The sequence below is a fragment of the Mercenaria mercenaria genome, chromosome 4, assembly GCF_021730395.1.
Source record: "Mercenaria mercenaria strain notata chromosome 4, MADL_Memer_1, whole genome shotgun sequence".
Classification (NCBI taxonomy): Eukaryota; Metazoa; Mollusca; class Bivalvia; order Venerida; family Veneridae; genus Mercenaria; species Mercenaria mercenaria.
In genome coordinates this window covers 79,908,111-79,923,070 of record NC_069364.1, presented here as the reverse complement: position 1 = coordinate 79,923,070, position 14,960 = coordinate 79,908,111, and the positions used below count along the sequence as shown (strand labels likewise).

Here is a 14,960-nt window from a genome sequence, read left to right as displayed (position 1 = left end):
GAATTGCAATTTTGGCAGTAAGCAATTAAAAACGATTAACTTTCATTAATTAAATTAATGTATTGCCTATAATCCGAGTCTGCGGGGCGTGAAAATACAGCGACCTTGGTCGTTGCGGATTATCGATTTTGTACAATACCCTGCCACCAAGGTGATCTAGCAAGGTGTCAGTGATATGACAAGATTCTGCGTACATATCAGTCACCGATGCACTTCGTGATAAATGGAAGACCGCTATATTTATTTTCAATTATATTTTCTAGCCTTTTCAAAAATTTACGAGTTCGGCATTTTGCCGCTACTCGAAATATTGGGGCGGCAGGTGCCGCCCCTGCCGCCCCAGCTCCTACGCCCTTGTAAACACAGGAGTCTGAAATTCTATCAATAATACCATAGATGTCTATCTTTACAAAAAATACCCCCTATATATATAAAATAAACACCAGGAATGAAACGTCAAAAACCCAGGGTCCCCTGAAAATACAAACGGAACACAGGGTGATCACAATTTAGCGAGCGTGGTGAAGAAATAACACTAAAATACACCTACCGCACTCGACTGTATTCAAATCTGATACACTTTACGAGAGTAATCAGACATTTTCTGAGGTTTTCTGAGATTTTCAGCTGTCGCCGAAGCCATTCGCTGACGTCACAACAATAACAACAATTACAGCGCCGGGATGAAAATAAGAAAGTAGCAATTCCCGTACTGTCTTACCTTCAAATTACATAACAGACATTTTCATATTGCTCTATTCATATAAAAAAGTCATTGTACACCAAGTATCAAGTTTTACTACTGAATTTAGATATTCCGCTGCATCGAAAAATCGATTATCCCAAGAGTAACCTCCCTTTACCGGTTTTCCCAGTCAAATTTTGTAAATTATTTTTTTATTGCAAAAGGAATCTAGAGGATATTATAGACTGATGTAAACATATAAATATTCTAATACTTATTTACTCGATGTACAAATTTTAAAGGATAAAATAAGTATTTTATTGTTATCCCGGCGCTGTAATTGTTGTTGTTGTTGTGACGTCAGCGAATGGCTTCGGCGACAGCTGAAAATCTCAGAAAATGTTTGATTACTCTCGTAAAGTGTATCAGATTTGAATACTGTCGAGTGTGGTAGGTGTATTTTAGTGTTATTTCTTCACCACGCTCGCTAAATTGCGATCACCCTGTGTTCCGTGCGTATTTTCAGGGGACCCTGGGTTTTTGACGTTTCATTCCTGGTGTTTATTTTATATATATATAGGGGGTATTTTTTGTAAAGATAGACATCTATGGTATTATTGATAGAATTTCAGACCCCTGTGCCCTAAAGCACGGTAAAGTACAGTATTAAAAGCATTTCTACAGTTAGACGATTTGCAATAGGGTGCGACACCTTATATACCAGTCACTTTATGTACCAGACACTTTATGTACCACCTATATATTATATAGTGTATCTCATAGTGTTACATTTGCAATACAGTACCAGAGTAGACTGCAGTGAAGCCTCATTTTTATACATACCATATAGGGAAAGAAAATATCTTTTAAATGGTTTCTTGCAATTTAGCCACTTTGTAATATAACAGGTTCATATAGAGCAATTTATTATTTTCCCCAGTCTGGCCCAAACAGACTGGGGACAGACCTGGTGGCATTTTTTTTCCATTTTCTACACGTACACAAGGACAATTCTATTTCTGAAAATTGTATATTCTTTTATTAAGTACAAGACAATTTACCTGACAACATGATCAATGCAGCACATAATAATATTTAAGATTAAAATATGATTGAAGTATTTCTGCTCATTAGTACAAATGGCGTTCTTCGATTAAGGGGAAGTAATCCTGATCATTCTAGCGGGCAATCTTATCACAATTCTCACCTGTTCTGTTTGACAGCCATTATCACAGTATAGCGTATCCTTTTCTTTAACCTGAAAAAATAAGTTAAAAGTTCGTAAATAGACGAAACCCATTTTATAAGAATAGCAGTTCTGGACAGGCTTACTAACTGCGATATTAGTATTCGCCGGCGAATTTCTTTTAAACGCGAATGATCATGTTTGGTTCATTTATGTAGATAGGGCTTCATGAAACGGCGTGGAACTAATTTATGTCAACTGCGGCTAGACATAATCATAACAAGATATATATTTCTTTTTAAAAGCGGCCAACTTCCACATTGAACTTTTGAAATATTATACATTTGTTGATAACTAGTTCACGTTTTAACATTTTGAGGAAATTTCTTTTTACCGAAAAAGCCATTAATCATATAAATTACCCGTTAATAAGTAAGGTTGTTTTCTACTGATGTACATGGTATAAGTGTACGTTTATTTAAGTTTTATGTAACCAACATAAATTACATCGAACCATTTTTGTTACTGAAAAAAAAAAATGTTCTGTGGTTCTGAGATTTCGGTCCAATTACGATCTTAATTTAAACTGTATGGTCAGTTTACGTTTAATGGTATTTCACAAAATAGAGTGTACCCCTAAGTAAGTCATACTGATTATGATGGAAAAACAGTCAGCGATGTCACAGATAATGTAACGCAATGGAATCATTTTATTGCCAAATAAAGCCATTCCCTTCAAATTACTTTAGGGAAGTACAATTGCTTTGTATAATGTGACCAGTGAAACGATACTTTGCAAGCTTTGATAGCCAATGCTTAGGTCGTAAAACTTTCAAAAGCACTGCCAACATAGCTGTAGCTGCTTCTGTTTCTATTGCTGTCGCATCTGATGCTTCTGCTATTGTTGTTGCTGCTATTATTTCTATTACTGCTGCTGTCATCTTTATTTTTGTTGTAATTGTTAACGCTGCTGCTGCTGCTGCTGCTGCTGTAATTACTACAATTGTTCTGCTGACAGACTTAGTACTGTATAAAACTCTACGAGATGATAGTAAGGTCGTTTTCTATAGATGTACATGGTATAAATGTATGTGTACTTAAGTTTTATAAAATCAACATAAATTACATCGAACCATTTTTGTTACTGAAAAAAAAAAGTTCTGTGGTTCTGAGATTTCGGTCCAATTACGATCATAATTTAAATTGTATGGTCAGTTTACGTTTAATGGTATTTCACAAAATGTCAGTTTACGTTTAATGGTATTTCACAAAATAAAGTGTACCCTTAAGTAAGTCATACTGATTATAATGGAAAAACAGTCTGCGATGTCACAGATAATATAAAGCAATTGAATCATTTTATTGCCAAATAAAGCCATTCCCTTAAAATAACTTTAGGGAAGTACAATTGCTTTGTATAATGTGACCAGTGTAGCGATACTTTGCAAGCATTGATAGCCAATGCTTAGGTCTCAAAACTTTCAAAAGCACTGCCAACATAGCTGTAGCTGCTTCTGTTTCTATTGCTCTTGCTTTTGACGCTTCTGCTAATGTTGTTGCTGCTATTATTTCTATTACTGCTGCTGTCATCTTTATTTTTGTTGTAATTGTTAATGCTGCTGCTGCTGTTCCTGCTGCTGCTACTACTGCTGTTCCTGCTGCTGTAATTACTACAATTATTCTGCTGACAGACTTAGTTTGGATAAAGCTCTACGAGATGACTTGCTACTCCTCGAATTTAACGCCAAACTGAGTGGTCAATATTTGTAGCCGATTTATCAGGCTTATTCCAGACTAAAGAGTAATCATCTCCTTCATCAAAGTATACAATTAATTACAAATACTGAAATCCGATTACAATAATACAGACTCTTCATCATCAAATTTACAAACATACTTCGAGCGTCTGAGATAAATCGGAATTAAAGTGTAACTATTAACCAAGTATAAAAATATTCAACGGTCGTACTGGTGAATACATGTATATCAAAGAGCTATAAACATAAATTTTATACTTCTTTGAATATATTTAGCATGTTTGGAAGTCTAAAAGAAATCGTCCATATGAATGTTTTTTTTTTTCAGGAAGCGGACACTCCAGAGTGGTTCAAATAAACACAATCGAGCTAAACTAAATTAGTTTAAACCATATTAATGAACAATCGCACATATTAGCGAACAAAGAATCTTGTAAATACATGGTATGTTTACTGAAAATAAGTCTATTTTCCGCAAATATAGTCATGTCGTCATGTAGTCATGGCTATATGATTTAACTCACTCAAGGTTTTATCCAGTTAGCAGTCCAATTTGTCGACCTGTATTATTTCTGAGACATCGTGGACTACACGCGGTTATAAATTATATAAGCAAATATAGTAAATGGCATTCTTGTCTTAGAATTCCCTACGTTTACATTTATGCAAGAAAACGTGAGACACGCAATCTAGTGGAATAATTTTCGTGCGGGACAATAATTTGGCCCTATAACATATCTATATAATAACCTAACAAGCTATTTTGTTTCCCCGAGGGAATACCACTGAGAAATTAACTTGAATCAATCTGTAGAATGCCGGTTTTCTCGGCTAGTCCATCAGCTATCAGTACAATGCATATAATTATGCCACTCAAATAGAAATTATAAACTGATTTGATTTCAGAGTAATGACATGAATGTTATGAAAAGACAAGTCCGTTTTCTTCCATGTCTGTCTAAACTCCAAGTTTAAAAAAAAGACTTACCAGAGAAAAAATAACAGTCAAAACTGATTTATCTGCATGCCCTATGCTTACCATTGTTGGTTTAATTTATATGTAGAAGTATTTCTGTTTTGTTTTTTATCAAACGTCACACCGACACAATTATAGGACAAATGACGACTTTCCAGCTCTTGATGGTATATAGGAAGACCGCAGGTGCCCCTCCGTGCATTATTTCTTCACGGGCGGGTACCTGGGTAGAACCACTGTCCCTCTTTAAGCCTCACATGAGGAATTCATCGCCCCGAGCAAGGCTTGAACCACATCTGTGAGGGACAAGTGATTCAAGGTCAGCGATCGGCAATGGAGGCCCCAATTATGTAGATGTCTTCTCATCATAACAAGGCAGTCTGAAAGACAGTTAAATCTCCCACCACTGTTATGGATAGTGAAAGGGTAAACCTTTGACCTTGAGCTGTGACCTTGAACTGACATGGCTGACTCATGAATTCTGCACATCGTCTTGATGAGGTCATCATTTGACCAAAGTTTCATGAAAATCCTTCAAGGGGTTTAGGAGATACTGAGCTCAAACCTTTCACCTTGAGTTGTGACACTGACCTTGTGTTGACATGGCTGACTCATGAGTTCTTGATGAGGTGATCATTTGACCTAAGTTTGATGAAAATCCTTCAAGGGGTTAAGGAGATACAGAGTGGACACAAAATGGAAGGCTCAAACCTTTGACCCTAAGTTGTTTTTGACCTTGAGTCTGCATGGCTGACTCATGAGTTCTGCACATCGTCTTGATGGGGTGATCATTTGTCCCAGGTTTCATATGAATCCTTCAACGGGATTAGGAGATATAGAGCGGACACGAAATGGAAGGCTAAAACATTTGACCTTGAGTTGTGACATTGACCTTGAGCCAACATGGCTGACTCATGAGTTCTGCACATCGTGTTGATGAGGTGATCATTTGACCCAAGTTTCATGAAAATCCTTCAAGGGGTTTAGGAGGAGATACAGAGCGGAAACAAAATGGAAGGCTCAAACCTTTGACCCTAAGTTGTGACCTTCACCTTGAGCCGGCATGGCTCATGAGTTCTGCACATCGTCTTGATGACGTGATCATTTGACCCAAGTTTTATAGTTTTATAAAATTCCTTCAAGGGGTTTAGGAGATATAGAGCGGAAACGAAATAGAAGGCTAAAACGTTTGACATTGAGTTGTGACATTGACCTTGAGCCAACATGGCTGACTCATGAGTTCTGCACATCGTCTTGATGGGGTGATCATTTGACCCAAGTTTCATGAAAATCCTTCAAGGAGTTTAGGAGATACAGAGCGGACACTAAATGAAAGGCTCAAACCGTTGACCCTAAGTTGTGACCTTGACTTTGAGCCAACATGGCTGACTCATGAGTTCTGCACATCGTCTTGATGACGTGATCATTTGACCTAAGTTTTATAAAATTCCGTCAAGGGGTTTAGGAGATATAAAGCGGACACAAAATGGAAGGTTAAAACCTTTGACCTTGAGTTGTGACCTTGAACTTGAGCCGACATTGCTGACTCGTGAGTTCTGCACATCATCTTGATGAGGTGATCATTTGACCCAAGTTTCATGAAAATCCTTCAAGGGGTTTAGGAGATATGGAACGGACACGAAAGTGTTACGGACGGATGGACGGACGGACGGAGACCATTTCTATACCCCCCACCCCCACCCCCACTCGTGGCGGGGGCTTACAAATCATATTTCGGATTACATACTGGTTATCTATGGCCGTATTTGAAAGACAATTCAAAAGAAATAAATATCGTTTACTTAGTTGTTTTTCGCATATGAGAACGTTAAAAATTTCCTTGGACTGAGGACATGTTTTGATAGCAACTACAGGTACACGGTGATAATTTGACTGCATAACTTGGCTATACACGTATCTAGGAATAATTTGGAGGGGGTGTGTTTAAGGGTATATGTTTGTATTTAAACCATCGATAAGGCCCGTTAGTCATTTTTAGCTGAAGTAATTTGCAAAATTCTGAAGACGCTCCGATTTCAGATGCTTCCCTTCGTACTACGGGTAAAGCACTCGCACACGGGACTCCTATCAGACAGTTAGAAAATTTTAGTAGGAAAAGTGGGATCTCGAACTCATGATCCCAGGTTCCCTTGTCAGGGGGGGTTACCACAGGACCACTCCGTCCGCTCTTTTGAGTAATCTTCTTATCGGGGAGGCAACAACCAGTTCTATATTGTTCTGTTTATGTAATTGTTACTTAATTAATATGTACGGAGATAGAATTGAGTGTCTTGTAGGAAACATAACAAAAAAACATAGCAAAAGACGTGCAAGTCATTTAATTTCCAAGTATTAATATGTTAAAACTTGCTACTTTGTCCGAAAGTTTCAATTATATTGTTATACACTGCGATCACAAAGAACGTCAGCTCTCGTAGATCAGGTAGATATTGTTCGCAATTCATCGGCGTCGTAATTAATCATCACATCACTATTCATTACTACAGATGATGACAGATGAATTATATTGGGAAATTAAAGCATATAAATATAATGCCAAATTGACGACAAGGTCTGCGATGTCTTATTAAACTAATGAAAGAGAACTACATCACAATAAAATGTGATACCACTGTTTTCGAAAGCTTATTTTCTATTTTCTAATGTTATTTTACTTCAGTAGTCTGTTTTCTATAGTCGGTAGAGTAGATTATTATCCCTAATTATTATTATTATCCTTTATTTGTTGGCAATAACTTTATTTAGAGGAAGGCATATCTGGCTTTAAGCCTGTATAACATATGGTCCTCAAAACAAGCTTACAAAATTCAGTCTGTAATACGTCAAATAGATTATGAAATGAAAAACATGGAGATAAATAACTTATTTTTGAACAAACAGCTCAAGCTGCGTGAAAATAACAAGTACGTCATCTCTTGATTAAGACAATATCAGCAGTTTAAAGTATTTACAAGTTTATGGCTAAACTAAAAAAAAATCCTTATACAAACACTCTTTCGAGAGAAAAAAAGCGGCGACATTGAAAATAGAAATACATGGAATAACAAAACCATATATACATACCAAATACATAGGAAGAGAACATTATGACTGGAGCTACTCGGTTTAGAATCTAAAGGAATATATGCGTATACGTGTAATTATATAAAGTGGATGAAGGCCAAACCCACCGGGCGTACTTTAAAGGCATTACCGAATTGAAATAACCGAGAGTTTCATCTTACATTCAATCACATTATTTGAATTGATTCAGTGTTTCAAACTGTTGACATTATATACCTCCGAAGCAACGAAACCGACAACTGACGCTGTACGTCGACGAACGGATAGACTGCGTCGTACGGTCGAAAGTTTTTTCCGATTATTAGGAACGGAAGTACATTTTGGACAACACAGAAAACAAAACTTGCGGCTGATTATGACAGCAGCCACTTGAACAGTGTCTGTTTTATGGTCTCTTGAGTACCAAGTGTCTAGTAATTTATTGAGTGGCCAGTTATACCTTGAACATTTTATTGCAAATATCTGTTAATGAGTGCCAAGTTGCTGTGAAATTACCGAATCAAAGTTTGAGCCGCTGAAAAAATTACTAGTCAAAATATATCGGTTTTGAATTTTGGCAAATAAATCGATTATGTATACTTCTGAATAAATATGTTATTTTGTAATATCTGTTTTTGAACAACATAGATTTTCAATTTTCTCTATTCACTGCATGCTTAAAAAGGACCTATAAATTTTAAAAGGAAATCAAATTGTTCTGGTTGGTCTTACATACTAGTATGCGTTATTCGACGCGTGCTTTATTGCAGAATTCGCATCTCCAACCCCTAAAATCCAGATAGAGATAGAGACTATGGCACAAGGCAGACAGTCATATTCAACTATTTTAGTATTCTGGGAGTTTTGTAATCAAGCGATCTTTTACGGTCATCCTGATTCAAACTGGAAACTTACGGATTAGGCGCCTAGCCGATTGCTTCTCATCACCAAGTTTTAACTGTACAATTTGTCTTGTTTTGTTTTTTTTTTCAATGAATGATCTAAATATTAACATAAAAAACTTCTTGTCTAGTGGAGAAATTTTCAGGTTGTCATACCGGTAACACCAATTTCAAAAGCCTAATTATATATTGCGATATGGAAAGAACATACTTGTATGTCCAGTGATACAGATCCCGCAAAGCCTCACTGGTTTTACTAGAAGATATAATTGAAGAATCCGTACAAATCTTCAGTTACTTTGTGATAATGTAATAATGTGTTTAAAATGGTACACTCAATAATGTTTGAAGACTTTTCATTAACGTCTACATAGAAAATACCATAGAATTTAAATAATTTGCTTTGTTGTTCTCCTACCAGAAAAAAATGCGAATGGGTCTTACGGTAAATTCTAATATGCCTGTCTCTGTTAAAACACTCTTACGCTAGAATGACGTCACGTTAACGTGCGGTGACGTCAAAGTTTTTGTTGCGACCAAGAAAGAGCGCTTCTATATTTTATCTGCTGTTTTAGATTAAGGTTATATTAGAATTGAAATAATTTATACCAAAACCGTATTTTAACACTATTTATACATTCGGCCGGTAATACGTCGTACAATTAATTTCTCTCGTGAAATTATTACGCCCGACGTATAACGGCCATTGTGTGTAAATAGTGTTAAAACACTTTTTTTGCTATAAATTATTTCTTAAGTAATGGTCGGTTGGTCGGATTTACGACTTTTTGAAACAGGGGAGTAATAAGGAGTATTTGCGGAACAACCCTCATTTAAGTGAAAGCTGGGAAAACATACTGGACCCTACTCCAAAGCGCCGAGGTCGCAAGACAATAGTTTCTTTTTTCGTTGGAGGAGGCGAAATACAAACAAACCTGAAAATAAAGACTGTCTTTATTCATAGATTATAATGAACTGAAAATGTTTATTTTGGACACGAAACTAGTGGTCTTTATAACCAGGTAGTGTTTGGTTTATACGTATAGGCTATATAACTGCGCTGCCTCACCGCGAAATCAGACATACAATCTATCTTATTTTACAACTATGCACTAATGAATTTTATTTCTGTATAGTTTATTCAACAACAAAGGCAATACTGTATTCTGTCATCTTCCTATATTTTGTTGACAACCACGTGCTTTTTCGGCACTACTGTGATTGACGACGGCGTGAGTCTATTGAAAATCAAGTGTTTTTGTCATGTAAAATATGTTCCAGTTCAGATTATATATGTGTTTTCGTCAGGTTATTGCCTCGTACACAGATAGTTGGAAATTGCGTTCTGTAAAATTGGCATTTGTATTTCATGACACTGTAGCGCCTCTGATTATGAACTGTAATAACATTCTGCACGAGTTCATAGTTCTTCTGAGTGAGAAAATAGATTATTTCATGATCGCCGAACCATAATATACTAAACGTTTTATCACACGACATTACAAATAAATTTTCAGATTTTTTTCTTCAAGTTTTGACTTTTTGCCCCGCAAAATTTAGTGTTGAAATACAGATCGTTCAGTAGCACAACAAAGTGTGAACCATGTACTCCGACGGTTTATATAAGGCGTCATGTAATAATTTGTACTACATAACAGGTCCTTATTCAACATGGTTTGCTGTGCTAATATAAGTAAAAATGAAATAAATCTGTGAAAATTAATTAACAATGTCATGTTATAAAACACTTATTGAACGGCTTGTTGGTCAATAAACAAATGTTTTATTATATCACGAGTAACGACATAGTGTGACCAGAGTTCATTCCTCTTGTTATTTCACACTGGTAATTCTGTTCACATTTAATGATTTAGATTTCTTCATATTTTAAAAAGCAAAGGGTAAGTATACATTAAACAAATCACACATACTATGTTCTTCCTCTAACCCCTGTTCAGGAACTATAGGAAAAACAAGTGTCATGCAATGTAATATACACAGAACTACAAGAATTTCCCCCGCTACGATACTATATCACACATGTGTTTTACATTACTATAAATCTTTTTGGTGTAGTTGCATGAGAGATTGGTAATTCTAACATGTATTTTCACACACCCAATTTCTGGTACATCTTTTGTTATCAACTTAATTTAAATCAATTAACGTCCCATTTCTTTTGAGAGAAAAAAACTGCCATTACCTACATTTAACAGGTTTTATATGATATATGACAAAAAAAGCTGCAGTTAATTCAAAGAAATTAAAGAAGTTCGAGAGTTTAATATACTGTTAGACCTGCCTTTGCAGCCACCTGTATAAAGCAGACATTCTAACTTAGGCTACCTAATTCACTTTTTGTTCTAATTTCAATTTGTCTGAAGCAGCACCACCTGCTACTGTGTCGCTGCCTTGCCTGGCTGCTTAACCCTTACCCTGCTAAATTTCTATAATGAACTTGTCCATCTTCCAATTTGGTCAGTACCATTAACTGTTAAAAGGGGTGCTTGGCTGAACAGCGAACAGTGCAGATCATGATCAGACTGCACGGATGTGCAGGCTGATCATGATCTACACTGGTCGCAAAGGCAGAACCAATCGTGTCCAGCATGGTAAGGGTTAAGGTAAGATTGACTGAACTACTCAAGACTGTGAAACAAATGCATACTACAATTTAGTAGTTATAACATGTATATAAAAACAAGGTTTGGGACAGGTTAAAACACAATTTGGAAATGTTTAATTTGGAAATCGACCACTTGATCCTCACAGCAGCAGTAGCAGTAGCAGCAGCAAAAACAACAACAACATAAAAAAGCAAGGCGGTCTTTATTTACAGGTGGTAAGATCACAGGGTTGTTTGTATATAACATACTGCTGAAGATACTAGTTTTATATCATTGTATAACGCACTCTCTTCAAATAAATTTTAAAATTGCACATGAAAAACACCGCAGAATATTATGTCTAAACCGGGTAAACCATTAAATTAGTCTTACATATTAATAGTCTGACTTACTAATTGTTTGTTCTTCTCAATTAAACAAGGCGTAGTATTTACAGTCTCCCTGAATAATGGCGTACATTTTGTGTGAACCATAAAAGTAACGTAGTGACAACGTACCACTATTTTGACGCCCCCATATTAGGCAAGGGAGAATGTTGCAAATTGCAAAATATGACTTTTTATTAGATGAAAAGGAAGTTTAACTTTAATATAACATGTATAAGAAATGAATTAATGCGTAAGATCGGCCAATTGACTATGAATCGTTAGAGCAATAATTCATAGATTTGTCGATCACATTCTGTCGTTCATTTGCCAAGAACGCCGAAAGTGTAATGAATTTCTTAAATTGGTAATTACAAAGAATTCTAAACTGACCCGATATGTTTACCTATAAAACAAGAAAACCGGAAATGTGACCATTATAGTGCATGTTTATACGTCACAAAGTTTAAGGCGGCATGCTGGAAAAGGAAATCACACTAAACAGGCAAATATTTGGCGAATATGTCGTCTAATCCTTCATATTGTTTGACTCAAAATAATATACCATAAACAATCATTTTCTCTGGAATAAAAATGACATAATCACTTTTGGGGATAATATAATTTTGTACAAAATATATGAAAATATTACCCTGATGATAACATCGTTGCTGATGTTACGTAGATACAGACAAGCCTACACATAAGTTTGTATTTAAACAAACTGTTTGTATAAAAGTATCATTGATTGTTTGCATAAAAGTATCGCACTTAAGTCAAAGGTAATTTGTGAACTTGAAAATCCATCTAATCTGTTTAAGCAATGTATTAAAACATAGCAAAAATAAATGTGGCAAAATTTAATCATTTCACAATGTAAACCAGTTTGAAACAAGTGTATGAACATGCACAAACCCTTATTATTATATATCATATAGTTTATATTCCTGATTGCTCGTTAATCTGGAAAATTGTTCACAAAAATACTTTTTTCACCAACAACATTATGTGTTTTGTTCAATTTTTAGGTTTGAAAACATATGCTATCTGTCCCAGTTAAAAAAAAAATCAAAATGGCTCTATAGATGGGAACTGCTCGGTGTCATGCGAATATGGATAAAATTAATATGCTTCAGAGCATTGGTTGCGCGAACAACTTTCAAATTCGCAGGGGACACATAAAAATAAGTAACTTTCTCCTTACGTGCACATGTGTATAGTTTATTGGTATTTACTTCTATAAACTAAAGTAAATAGACATTTTTGAGGTATCTTATTATTCAATTCCATTTTATTACACACCTTTATGACATTGGTCAATCTCATAGTGAAAAGACAAAATATTGCCGAAATTTAAATAGTTTCTATTAAGTTTACTAGCAGTGTTTAGTGATGACTCACAGATTACTGCTCAATAAAAGGGTCAAAACTTACCTAACAAAGGCAACATAACAACCAAAATGATTTAATAAAGAGTCTTTAATATCACTGCTGTATTTTTTTTATCAACATTTTTAACATTCCGTGTTTTTTAAGACCAAACGGGCAAAAGACAAAAATTCGTTTATGGTAATTTAAGAACGTCATGTAATAATTGCTGCACTACATTTTATTTTCTGTGTCAGTGGAAATATAAGCTTCTTGCATGACATGTACGCATAAACTGTCACAAAAAATTAGCTAGACATATTAAAAAGGCACGGATTTTCCACAGGGAAATGTTGTAACATTATATTGTCCAAAAAATACGCAGATATTTTGCGTGTATATAGTTCTTAGATAAGTCAAGAGCGGCACAAGGATCTGTTTACGAAAATCTTTATCTTTTCTTCAAATTAAAGGGTTCGTTTGCTTATCACTGAACATTTCTAAAGCTATTATAATACAGTATCCAAGATGCGTTTTCTACAAGGCCGGAATCTACAACTGGAGCCATGTAATCCTATATCCTTGGGAATTCAGACGCATTCACTATTACCGCGCTTTTTGCTCATGTTAAAGAAAGCCACACGGGGCTTATTATAACACACACAAGTTCTACACGTGTGCATGTGTAAAAATGTAGTTTTTATGTAATTTAGTCTGTTTAGAGGGCTATACAATATGCCGGATCATGGTTCCTGCGCCATACATCTGATTGGAGCTGATTAGAGCCGAGGGCCGAGAATCCAAAGTGATTCAAAGTTAAAAAGCACAGCTGGACACTAGACATGTAGCTGATGATAATCTCCACCGCTTACGTACATCATTTTATATGAATTTATAAGAATTAAGGTTAATTAGAAATTAGGCCGAATGATTACGGGGTATTTTAGAAATGCTAGGGAGCAGGGGCACCAGAAGGTCATTTGTATTTAGGAGACTTATAACCTTATCGAAGATTCTGTATACTGTGAAGCATAAGTTAAATACAATTTTAAAGTATATGTTTAGTCATGAAAAAAAACTAAATTTATATTGTCTCATATATTTCTGTAGAGAGTCAGCGATTATTTCTAGTAATATACTGTATAGCCTATTTTTTTTGTCTTGTGTAATTGTCAACACGTACTTTCAAACTTAACAATATGCGAACGACAAGAAGAAGAAGAAACTTAACAATATGAACTAACACAAACCACGTATTTTTGGTTCCATTTTGTTTGCTGATTTAAAGTACACTGCCATGTTTATATTTTAAAATATGTAATTAAAGAATTCCCATTTTTAAAAAACTCTTTCAAAACGTTGACATGAAATATGAAAAAAAAAAAAAAAAAAAAAAAAACTCCTTTTTAAAAATATTTTATTAGACTATCTATTGTAAAATATCATGCATACAAGAAAGTAGATTATGACAAAAATGTCTTAACATTGCCCTATGAATTTCATTTGATTTTTTCACTTCTTAAATCAAGAACACATCAATTTTATTCTACATAAACATATATAATTATATCAACATGTTTTTTATTTACAAATTAATTAATTGCTAAATAAATATACATACCAGTAAATGGTCACAGTGGAGTTTACAAACTCTTTCTATACTATCCAGACTTATAAATCCTTTAACAAAGAATACATTGAATATCACAGAAATAATTGTCAAATATAATTTTCCAGATAATATTGGATTCATTTTGTCCTTCGTCGAGTAGCCATTGTACGATTCAAAATGAGCAACAGAAAGTAGTAATACAACTAGTGGTTAGCGCATAACAAATCTCACGTGACAAGCAGACGATAATCCGCATTAGGGATAAGGGAGACAACTCAAACATTCTATTTCAGTGAAAAGATAGGATTAATTCCGAAAAATATCATAATAGAAAATGGGACGTGCTAACAGTCGTGCCCGTGTGAATAGGGACATTCTGACAGGTGTGCAAGTGTAAATCAGGATCATAATGAAATACA

The 14,960-nt window shown here is 35.0% G+C and overlaps 1 protein-coding gene across 3 annotated transcripts in view; it reads right to left on the bottom strand.

The window, feature by feature from the left end:
• The window catches only part of LOC123553018 (proto-oncogene tyrosine-protein kinase ROS-like), a 133,462-nt gene extending 118,765 nt beyond the window's left edge, over nt 1-14,697 (bottom strand). For all 3 annotated transcript variants that reach the window (XM_053541762.1, XM_053541763.1, XM_053541764.1), the window contains exons 1-2: nt 14,551-14,697; nt 1,893-1,943 (exon numbers count right to left, since the gene is read on the bottom strand). In XM_053541762.1, the coding sequence (XP_053397737.1) occupies nt 1,893-1,943; nt 14,551-14,682 (183 nt within the window). In that variant the 5' untranslated portion in view covers nt 14,683-14,697. The remainder of the gene's footprint in view (nt 1-1,892; nt 1,944-14,550) is intronic.
• Between the last annotated feature and the right edge of the window lie 263 nt (nt 14,698-14,960).